This window comes from Manis javanica, chromosome 14, assembly GCF_040802235.1.
Source record: "Manis javanica isolate MJ-LG chromosome 14, MJ_LKY, whole genome shotgun sequence".
Lineage (NCBI taxonomy): Eukaryota > Metazoa > Chordata > Mammalia > Pholidota > Manidae > Manis > Manis javanica.
In genome coordinates, this window is record NC_133169.1 from 87,204,983 (window position 1) to 87,217,077 (window position 12,095).

General features: G+C 39.5%; 1 protein-coding gene across 4 annotated transcripts in view; it reads left to right on the forward strand.

The window, feature by feature from the left end:
- The first annotated feature begins 3,022 nt into the window (after positions 1-3,022).
- Positions 3,023-12,095, forward strand: part of ANKHD1 (ankyrin repeat and KH domain containing 1) — a 116,282-nt gene continuing 107,209 nt past the window's right edge. For 2 of the 4 annotated variants that reach the window (XM_017652158.3, XM_017652160.3), the window contains exon 1: positions 3,025-3,543. In XM_017652158.3, coding sequence (XP_017507647.2) covers positions 3,253-3,543 — 291 coding nt within the window. In that variant the 5' untranslated portion in view covers positions 3,025-3,252. Of the gene's footprint in view, positions 3,544-12,095 lie in introns of all 4 variants that reach the window. The other 2 variants (XM_017652159.3, XM_017652161.3) reach the window with 2 other exon arrangements.

Sequence of the window (12,095 nt, forward strand, 5' to 3'; positions counted from 1 at the left end):
AGGCTGAACTGAGGTGGACTGACACTCGGAAATTGAATATTTTGAGAAAATGTAAGTTGCACATGAAAGAACTACATGTAGTTAAAGTCCCTGTACAACTTGTCAATCTCATATTTCTTATGAGGAATGGAGCCTTTTGTTACCTCAGAAGTTTTAAAAATCCTTGAGCTATACATTTTCCCTTTTCCTTCCCTGTCTGAAAGATGGTCAAAAGGGAGTACACACTACTACACCATACTAAATATTCCCACAGGTTTTTTGGTAGGAAAACATTTTATTCTAATGCTCACTTCTAACAAATATACTTTTAAGACAGATTTTGTTCTCTCTTACTCAACATCTGAAAAATTCAGTGTATTATATAATAGTAAATGCCATGTTAAGATACTATATACTAAAACCAAGATTACCCACTAAATCACATTAATACTTACTGGTATTTTACATGAAATACATTGAATGTGACTTTATATATTCACTAAGTGTATTACTTGATATGGTGATGACTTTCTCAATTAGTTTTCATATTTGTAAAACCACATGAACCAGGGTATAAATGGAAATATTGAATCATATTAATACAGACTCTATATAACAGTCACCAAAATCTAGGAGATTGGGAATTCCCAACTCTTAAACTGACTGTCAAACTACTGACAAGTGACTGTCTCAGGTCGAAGTCCAGATGATACAAAGATTATTGTTCATACTTTCCTGGCCACACTCGGGGTTGTTGCTAGTACTGAGTACAGTGTGTATTTTTCTCTCTCAAATATACTGGGGAAAATGTATACACCCAGATTTTTTTTCTGTCTGCCTTTGAGATTCATTACATTTGTTTAAAGAATTTAATGAGTTTGTTGAGGGAGTTGCATCAGAAATTATTTTTGTATCAGTGGTAGGAATGACAAGTAGTTCCTTTGTAATGTTGCACCAGTCAATACCTGTTTTTGCCTAAGGATGTATCCATACTAATTCTGGATAATCCAGCTTTGAAGTGGGTGGGGCACTGCTGGGTTTCTTTTGTTGGTGCTATTAGTTTGGGTTGTGACCTAGTCACATGCCTTGAAAACTCAAACAGCACTGAGGATATGGGCTAATTAAGTTATATAAATTTTAACTAAAGGCAGTATACATGGTGTTTACATAAAAATAGTTTTCTAGAAAGTAGGTACAAGACTTTTTTCCATTTTCTACAACTTAATGTCCAGAAAGAACATACCTAACATGTTCTGTTCATAGAAAACAGTCCTTTTTTTTTTTTGCATGTGAAATGCCAAAATTAGCAATTACCAAGCCAAAGAAATATTCACAATCTTCAAAATGCTCTTTAAATAAATGTTTGGCAGAATCGATTTTTAAAGACATTAAAAAATCATTATGTTTTATAGAATTTCAGATTCCAGTTCAAGCAAGGTGAAATATTTAAAATTGCACAATCAAGATATACAAAGCCCTTTGTTAAAGCTGCAAGAGAGAAGACATGCCAAATATTTTGTTTTTAGCCAACCTTGGCTAAAAATCGTATGGACATTCTCTGGGACAAAGGACATTTCCCATACAAACTTCACCAAAAGCCTTTCTTGTAATCTTTGATCATAGGATTAATTGGGGCATGCGCATTTTTTAAATCCGTCTTTATTGACAAAGGGGATAGAAAGAGAGAGATAATACAGGTAGAGAGAGATCCTTGGGGATCGGGGGTAACTCCCACCCCCTTAGCTGGCCTTATTTTGCATCACGGAGATTTGACAAGAATTCGTTTTGCTGTAGTAACCAGGGGCAGGTGGAGGATTCCTGAAGAAAGAGTAACTAACAAAAATGAGTCTGTACTATAATTTGACACTTGCTAATCACCATATGTTATCTAATTTATTCGTAACGACAACCCAATGAAGGAGGTACTATTACTATTACCCCATTTTACAGATGAAAGAACTGAAAGTCACATACACACAGATAAAACAACAAACTCCTTTATGTCACACAGCAAAAAAATGTTGGCACCAGAATTCGAAATCGCTCCACAGCACCCACTCTTAACCGCTTTCATCTCTGTGGTCTGATTTCCGCGCGCCACTCGCAGGATTCCCACCTTCCTTCGTGGGACAGTTCCCTGTACTGAGGCATGGCGCTGTCCAGCCCTCAGACCTGCCACCTTCCACCAGCCAGAGAACGCGGCCCTGCGGGGTGATCCCGCCCGCAGGCTGTAGAACTGCCCAGTCCAGTCGCATCGCCTCCGGGAGGCCACCCCAAGCACCTCCCCGCCCCCGGTCCCCTCAGCTCCGCGCTCAGAGCCTGGGCTCAGAAAGGCAGAAGGCGCAATGCAGAAACAGCTGTGCGGCCTCGCCTCTCCCAGCTCAAGGAGCCAAAGGCCGATGGGTTACACTTCCTCACCTGTCCCAGGGGTAACAAACGCGCTAGTGATTGACGTTGCTCTTCTCCAACCAGAGACTGGCAGGAAGGTGGAGCCTAACTGAAACCGATTGCTTCTTTCCTCCAATCCGCGTGCAGCAACTCTCCGGCCGTGGTCTCCTCGTCCCGCGAAGAGCGACAGGTGGGAGCTGCGCTACCGCCGCGCCTCCTGCATCCTTGTTGTATGAGCCTCACCAAGGCGCAGGGTGAATTCTCCAAATCTTACCAATTTTTGCGAGTCTTCGCCTCAGCCGTCATTTTACTCAGAAGTGGAAATTCCCCAACCCTTTCCCGTCACCTCAGATGGGGGCGGGATGAATGATACTCTTACCGGCCAATTGTACCACGCGACGTCCTGTGACTAAGTGACCGACACTTCATGGCACCAATGAACTCTCTCATTGTCAGGGGTCACTATGACTGACTACAAGACCAACTAATCCACTTTAAGGTCGTGACGCGGTAGTCAGAGAGGCTGACCAATAAACGTAGAAGAAGGCCGGAAGTCTGTGCGTGGGGACTAGGAGGCGGGTTTTCGCAACCGCCTAGGCCTGCGCGGGTCAACGCAGCTTGGGGGCCGCGAGCCAGCGAGCGGCGCGTGACGAAGGGTCTGAGCGACGGGTCACCTTGGCCAATGATCTGCAGCTGCTGGGGAGCTGCAGCCAGTGGCGAGTGTGGGAGGCGGAAGGCAGCAGGTTAGGCAGTGAGAAGTTAGTGGCGCTGCTGGGACGGGGGGAAGGAGACGCTTCTTCCTCCTGCTGCTCCTCTCGTTCCCGGGATCAGCAGCGGCGGTGGCCGCGAGTGACTCGGCAGCATCTCCGGCTCCGCGTGAGAACCATGCTGACCGACGGCGGAGGCGGCGGCACCTCCTTTGAGGAGGATCTGGACTCTGTGGCTCCGCGATCCGCCCCAGCCGGGGCCTCGGAGTCGCCTCCGCCGGGAGGGGTCGGGCTGGGGATCCGCACCGTGAGACTCTTTGGGGAGGCCGGACCCACGCCGGGAGTCGGTGGCGGGGGCAGCGGTGCGGGCGGAGGGGACGCGGCGCTGGATTTCAAGTTGGCGGCTGCCGTGCTGAGGACCGGGGGTGGAGGTGGTGCCTCTGGCAGCGACGAGGACGAGGTGTCTGAGGTACGGTTCCACGACCCCCGCCTCCCACAGCGCGTGAGGCATGAATTCTCTCTGGGCCCGCAGAGGGCCCGGGCCGCCCTCCCACTCCTCGGGCGGAGCCGTTCTCTGACAGCGATCGGCTCCATGGCGGCAGTGGCAGCGGTGCGGGCCTAGTGCGCCCTCGGCTTACTCCTCTGCCGGCGACTCGAGCCGGACCGGTTCCCGTCACCATCCGTAGACCCACAATGGGGAGTCCTCTGGTCTCTGCGCTTCGCGCGGGAACCAGGACTCCTCAGGCTGCCTCCCGCCCACCCGGTTCTGGCGATGGGGGGGCGGGGTCTTGCCAGAGTCCCTGCCCTTGGTACTGAGGGAGCGGGCGAGACGGAGACCAGGAGAGGGAGCGACGTGACAGAGACGGAGCTGGCCGGCTCTTAACAGCGTTTCCATTATGCGCCATTCCCCAAAGTTGACGGGCGGGCTGCACATTTTTTTTTTGCCTCATGCCTTACGTGTTTATTTAAGAAAGGTTCTCAGTTCCCTTCCTTAGTTTAAGACAGGTGAGTAATAAGGAGCAGTCTGCTTTTATCCTGAAAAATCACGTGAGCCTTGCACCTGGGACCTTTTATGAAGTTAGACAGGAAAAGGAAGTTCCCGTGCATCTCCGAGCTTCAGAATAGCCAGATAGCTGAACTGTGGAGATTTTTAAAGGCTTGGAGGCGAGGCATCCTATCGACACCTTTTGCAGTGAGGGAAATTAGTTATCAGTCTTTTCATTTCTTTTAGCTCGTACGTACATATCGTGCCTTTGTGGGTCTGAGCAACCTAGGGTGGTAGGCATCATCTTTTGGGCTGTAGGGGAATAGGAAATATTTTATGGACTTTTTTTTACTATGGCTTGAATATAGTACTGTCCTCTGATGACTGTTGTTCTAAGTGCTCCGTATTCTGTTTTGGTTCTAAAGTGCTTGGTTCATCCCCTATGACCAATTATTTTAACCTCTGATCTTGGTGTTAAAGTACAGGGATTTCTCTGTGTTTACAACTCTCCTGGCTGTTGTATATGTGGGTTGCAGAATACAGTTAGTGCACTCTTACCATTCTTGGTCTGAGCAGTGCTTTTGTATTTGAAACCTTAGTACATTCTGACCCGAACAGTTTGCTTTGGAAAAAACTGTATGTGAGTTGTAAGGGAGCTATGGCTTGAGTATCTGTATCTTTGGATTTCACTGTAAGAGAAATAGCTTATAAGCCAAGGTAGGAGAGGATTTTATTTAATCTCTGGAGCCTCCACTTTTGGGCTTATGGAAGGCTTGCTTTTATCCTTTCAATGAAAACTGATGAGAGGTGAACCTAGAATACATGTACTTTTAACCTAGGAAATAAAGTGGGAATATCTTTAGACTAAGGATTAGGGTTTTTTTGTTTGTTTTAAGTTTGCTTTGGTTTACATGTCATAGAAAGATGATGTCCTTGGTTTTCTGGACCACTTTTACATAATTGTCACCAGTGAGATGAAAGATCCCTCATTAGCTTTTAAATAAATATTATTCTTAAATTTCTTCAGAGGTAGATGCTAGTGAGTTTCCAAAGTTATAAATCTCTAACTCTGGGTTTATGTGTTAAATCTGGGAAATGAGCTTTTGAGGTAACTATTTCTTGTGAGGCTTGTTCTCTCTTTCTCTCTCGTCGTGCACGCGCACACACATGCACACAATATTTCATTTGGAGTCACCATACCACGTGGTTAAAGCTAGGAGCAGAATCCACACCGTTTGTGGGTTTTTAAAAAAATATTTATCACAGAAGTTATTTATTTATGATTCCTACATTCATTTAGACTAATGATAGAAGAACCCCTTATTCTCCTGTTCACTTAAGTTTTCTGTGCCTAAAAAGGATTTAGGTCTTATGTATATGGAGACATGAAGACTCATTTTCAGAATGGAAGTTTCTAAGATACCTGGGGACTTTAGCCTAGTCTGTGATGAGGCTTGGTCAGTAGATTCTTTCTTAGCCTGTGGAGAAAGGAAAGTTTGTTTCTATGTCCTGTTTCTCCCATATCACAGAGAAAAATTCCTGGAATATCCAGTCTCTGCTGTTATAGTGTGTGTGGCAGGGTATAATGTATGCCTTTGAGTGAAATGACCTATTTTATTTTACCCAGGCAAATTTCTTGCCTTGTCTCTTTTCTCACTCACAAGATGAGGTCTCTTCTCCTGTATTATTGCCTTTGAATTTCCAGGGTAAAGAGACCATATATAATGTTCTTCAAAAAACACCCACCCAACTGCCATTTGATGAATAATAAATGCTAAAATCTTTATTTTCCTATTTCCTAGATGTTTTAGAACCAAGTATTTAGAATTTAGATACACAGAAGGATAATGAGTTAGTTTATAGTTTGAGAGTGAAATTTGTTTAGTTTCCCAAATGGAGCAGGAATAGGTGAGAAATGAGAAAGAAATGTGGAGGCCTAGTGTATTTGCTGTAGAATTAAAGTCCTATACATTTGTTATACAGAGGCATAAATACTCTAAGGACCTCTTTTCTATTCATTTTCAGCACCAATAGCTAGATAAAAATAGCTTCTTTCCCTTGCTGGCTAAGTCAGAGGACCTGTTAGCTTGAGGAAGTAGTTTGGATCTTTCTGTTAATTTCTTGTATTAGAATGGTGCTAGCTTAGGGAATGCTACCATTTGGGAATTTTGGTTCTTGTTTAAACATTGTGGTAAATATCTATTTTGTGTTTCTTCAGGCTTACTGAGCATATGCCTTAGCCGTCCAAGGCCTTGAATCAAGGAATCAGAACTTGCATTAGATCCTAGTGAAATGTATTCATTGTTCAGAATGGAGGTCAGGTTGAAGTCTTTAAAAACCAATTTTTAAATGTTAATTTTAGATTTGTAGTCTCTCTTTTAAGCAAGATAAAAGAAAAATAAAATTCATGAAGAAAGGACTTGGGTAAGGTATATTACTTCTAATTTTTCTGTAAGAATGTGTGCATATATTTATGTATATATATGCGACACCCTCCTTTTAGTCCAATGGTGAAAAATTCATCAATATAGATGGCAGATATAACATGAAAAATAAAAGTTCTCCTTCTTATCCCCCCGATCTTTAAAATCTCACTCTTCAGTGGTAACCAGTATTAAAATTTTCTTTCAGTAAAATTTCCAGGTCTATATAAGCCTTTGTGTGTGTATACATATTCATACACACACACTTTATAAAGATGAATACCCAGTTAGAAAGCATAGCTTTATGTCATATGAAGTTTTTTCTTATATTGAGGCAGGTACCATATTTATAGCTGGGTGAAAGCACACACAGATACTGTGTACAGCAATTAATAGCAAATTATAGCAAAAGTTTTGCAGGGAACTTTTTTTTCCTGAAGATGTATTTAGAATAAAAAGCATAGACCATACAGAAGTTCCATTCTCTAGTTGGAAGAGAGATCATTTCCTTTTGGGTTATTTATATATGATTGTAATCTAGAGCAGGGTTTTTCAACAGCAACGTATTGACATTTAGAGCCAGATAATTCCTTGTTGTGAGAGGCTCTCTATGTGTTAGCAGCATCACTGGCCTTTACCCACTAGATGCCAGTAGATCCCACCCAGTTGTGATGGCCAAAAATGTCTCCAGACATTGCCAAATATCTCTTGGGGGCAGAACCACCCCTGGTTAAAAGTACTGCTCTACAGGCCACTCTTATCATCAGGGATGGCAATTTTGTCATGAATACTCTGTATTCAAACATCAGGTAAACAAGGTGAGTCACTGCTTTTAATAACAGCTCAGGGCTTATGCTTATAACCTGAACAGGAGAGAAATCGAAATAGGGTGCTGAAAGGTTTAGAGCTGTAAATGTTCTATGGTAAATTTATCATTTTGGGTAGCTTTCACTTAAACTACGGCATTATTCTTAAAAAATTTATTGTCAAGGAAAATCAATTTCTAAAAAGCCTTTAGGGAATTTTGTTCAAAGTTGAAAAAGGGCTTTATTCCATACACTACCATCAGTACTGATAAAATAGGAAATAGAACTTTGTCGTCTGGTGAACAAGTTTTGGAGACAGTTGAAATGTTTATTGAAGGAAAAGTTACATGTTATTACAACAACAGTTTGTTATATCGCATGAGTATCAACCTTGCGCAAGTTTTATTCTGTAAAGCCTGTTACATATAAAATAATGAGTTAAGAAATATGGTGATATGAATAGTGGATCAAAACAGTTGATTAGGTTTTGGTGGAGGAAAACCTCATTGTGAAATTTGAAGTATGTAGGGGTTTTCTTTTAGTTATCATGTAGTACATTTCAATAGGTGACATTCATATAGTTCATGTAATACAAAGGCAAAACCAGTGAAAAGTCTTGATCTCACCCCTGTTCCAAAAAATCCTGCACTTATAGTGTCTTACATATCCTTTCAGAATTTCTTTATAGAGATACTAATACGTATTTTTATTTTTTCCTTTGTTACACAAAAGATACACTATTTGTGTGAGATTTTTAAAGGGTAGATTTGAGAAGGATTCAGACTTTTTACCTAAAAGTGATAAAACATGTTAAGAATGAAGCATTGGAGATGAGTTGAAGCACATTCCTTGCTGAGCCTATTTGGACGCTGAGTGATGTACTGGATGACTTCTGAAATATTAATTCTGGCCTTCTGATTTCAACGATAGATAAGATAAAAAAAACTCTTGCTTTGAACTTATTCACTATGTAAGAATTCGTTCACCATGTAAGAACTTATTCACTATGTAAGAATTCGTTCACTATGTAAGAACATGTTCGTTATGCTTCAGAAGATTGGAGACTGACGAGAACTAGGCTTGAGATGGATTAATGATTGTGCATTGAGCATTGACCCCCCTATACAGAATTTTATTGTTTACAACCAGTTGATCAATAAATATGAGAGATGCCCTCTAAAAAAAAAAACAAAAAAACTCTTGCTTTAAAGAAAGCAGAGCAGTTTTTAAAAAGTATCGCTCTTGGTTGGCAAGTTAAAAGAAAATTGAGGAGTTTACCTTTTTTGTTTGTTTTTACCAAATTTACCTTTCTACAGAACTAAAGGTATAAGAAATAAAATCAATTTTTTTAGACCCATTATATATGAGTTGTTTCAATATATCTATCTTCTTGGACTTTATTTACAGTTTTCTTCTGTTGCTAGTCTGTAAAGTCATACATAGAATATTGGTGATAATCCTGTCTCATCTCATTTTTAGGTAACTGCTACCATTTATTGAAAGCTTATTATATGCCAGTACCATACTAGATACTTTCATTATTTTATTTAATCGTTTCAACACCCTTTTTCAGGTAGGTATTATCTATATTTTTATAGATGAATAAATGTAGGCACAGAGAAATGATGAATCTAGAAAACAAAAGACAAAAAATGGTTAAAATATTATACAGCTAATAAGTGTTAAAGCTAGGATTTGAATCCAGTACTGAACCAGAACTCATGCTACTATTTTGCTTCTTCAGATTAAGAAATAGGCAGTTTTGGGTTATCAAATGCTTTTTCTCCAGTAAATCATCACTTAGTCCCTGTGGAAGTTTTCATAGATCTAAAGTAAAATGAGAAAAGTAAAGACAACAAAATGAATTTCTCATAAAGCAATTTTTCCCACTTTTTTCTATTTTAAGATAATTTTCTTCCTACTGTTATGAAGTGAGTTTTTAAAACAACCGTTTTTGACAAAATATCAAATTGGAAACTCCATGTTGAACTCTGGGTAAAGCCTCACAAGCCTGGGAACCATTGAACTAAGTGACTTGCCTAGGATCACACAGCTAATTTTTAATAGGTAATAATAGGTCATCTGACTCCCATTCTGGTTCTTAGCTGCTAGATTATCCTGTTGTTCCTCTTCTGATGCATTGTACCAGTGAATTTAATTAGTTGTTTAAGAAATGCCTATCTCAAACTAGCATATAATCCATAGTCTTGTTGGAAAAGTTTTACATTACCTAATGAAATTGGTGATTGCCATGTAGATCAATATATTAAGAAGTCAATAAAAAGTTATCATTTAGCATAGGAGCAACACCATCCTAAGGTAGTTTTTGTAATTGAAAACTTGAAAAGTTCAGGCCTTGCCATTATCATTTTAAAAGAATTGAGCAATATTAAACCGCTTATAAAGGCATATACCTAACTTTGCACCTTTGCCAATATGGGAAATACAGAGTTTGCAGTATTGTTACACTAATTAGTTTGTAAAAACTAAAATGTGTGTTGTTGTATTGGTAGTTATTGACAGTGTATGGTTCCTATGAGTGAAAATCATTTGACTTTTGATGATTGACTGGTTTACTTCTTCCGGACAACTTCACATAAACCAGGAGAAAGTAAAGTTGAACATAAGGCTCCTTTTTATTTGCTAGACTGAAATTCAGCAACTTTCGGTCAGGGAGCATATTTTGCTCTTCCTTCACTGTGTATCCTTCTGTTCTCATCATTTTTCCCTTAATGGATGCTCTTTTCAGTAGTAGAAAGGGTGTTGTTTTTTTCCCCATTGTATCCTAGTGGTTTGATTTACTTGCATTAGTGTGCAACTTTGAAAAGAGGAAGGCAAGTATACCCCCAGGGATTAATAATCACCAAAGAACTGAACAGGAGAACAGTTTATTAAGTTGCTAAGGTAAATTTGATGTGTTTAAAAGTTTGTAATGAGGGCATTTAGGTTGAGAACAAGGTTTTGTTGTTGTTGCTTTAATTGTGGTAAAATATATGTAACATAAAATTTACTATTTTAACCTTTTTTTTCTTTGTTTCTTTAATTATGTTAAAGTATACGAAACATAAAATTTACTGTTGTAACCATTTTAAAGTGTACAGTTTGGTAGCATTAAGTACATTCACATTGTTGTGAAATGGTCACCACCAGCCATCTCCAGAACTTTTCATCTTCCCAGACTGGAACTTTGTATCCACTAAACAGTAACTCCCCATCCTCCCTTCACCAGCCCCTAGCAACTACGATTCTTTCTTTATGAATTTGACTACTCTGTGTACGTTAATTAAGTGGAATCATAAGTAGTTCCACTTTGGGGACAGGCTTAATTTCACTTAGCATGTCTTCAAGGTTCATCCCATCCATGTTGCAGCATGTGTCAGAATTTAATTCCTTTTTAAGGCGGAATATTCTACCATTGTATATAGACCACATTTTGTTTATCCATTTATCTATTGATAAGACACTTGAATTGCTCCTATCTTTTGGCTGTTGAGAATATGCTGCTATGAATGTGGGTATACAAATACCTGCTCAAGTCCCTGCTTTCATTTTTTTTTGTGGTATACACCCAGAAGTGGGATTATGGGATTACATAGCAATTGTAATTTGAATTTTTTGAGGCATCACCATACTATTTGATATAGCTACTATACCATTTTACATTACCACCAGCAATGCACAAGGGTTTCAATTTCTCCACATTATAGCCAATACTTGTTTACTGTTTTATTTTTCTCTTTGATAGCGGCCATCCTAATGGGCATGAAGTGGTATTCATTGTGGTTTGATTTGCATTTTCCTAATGATTAGTGATGCTGAACAGTTTTTCATGTGCTTATTGGCCATTTGTATATCTTCTTTGGAAAAAACATATTCAAATCCTTTGCCCATTTTTAATTGGGTTTTTTCATTGTTTAATTATAGGAATTCTTTGTGTATTAATCTTTATCATATATAATTTCCACATATTTTCTCCCATTCTATGGGTTGCCTTTTATTCTATTGATGGTGTCCTTGATGCTTAAAAGTTTTTAATTTTGATGAAGTCCAGTTTATCTTTCTTTTATTATCTGTGCTTTTGGAGTCATAGCCATCCAAATCCAATGTCATGAAAGTTTTCTCCAGTGTTTTCTTCTAAGAATTTTGTAGTTTTAGCTCTTACATTTAGGCCTTGGCCCACTTTGGTTAATATTTGTGTATGGTGTAAGGGTCCAGCTTCATTCTTTGGCATGTGAATATCCAGCTTTTCCAGCACTGTTTGTTGAAAAGGCTGTTTTACTTAGCATGTCTTTAAGGTAGTATTGAAGTAGTCTTGGCATCCTTGTTGAAAATCAATTGACCATATATGGGAGGGTTTATTTCAGGACTTTTTGTTCTATTCCATTGTTCTGCATGTCTGTCTTCATGCCAGTATCACACTGTTTTGATTACCTAGCATTTGTAGAAAGTTTTGCAATCAGGCAGTGTTAATCCTCCAATTTTGTTCTTTTTCAAAGTTATTTTGGCCATTCAGGGTCCCTTGAGATTCCATATGAATTTTAGGACGGGTCTTTGTACTTCTGCAAAAAATGCCCTTGGGCTTTTGATAGGGGATTGTACTGAATCTGTAGATGACTTTGGGTTAGGGCAAGTGTTAATACAATTATGTAATTGTTTCATCACAATAGGTATTAGCAAATCAACAGGCTTGAAAACATTTTTAAAAGCATCTCTAACAGGGAGTGACTGAGCATTCACTGATGTCCTCTGAGCCACTGAACCCAGTTAACATGAATACTGTGCTCTGGGTAGATATGTTTGTATTGTA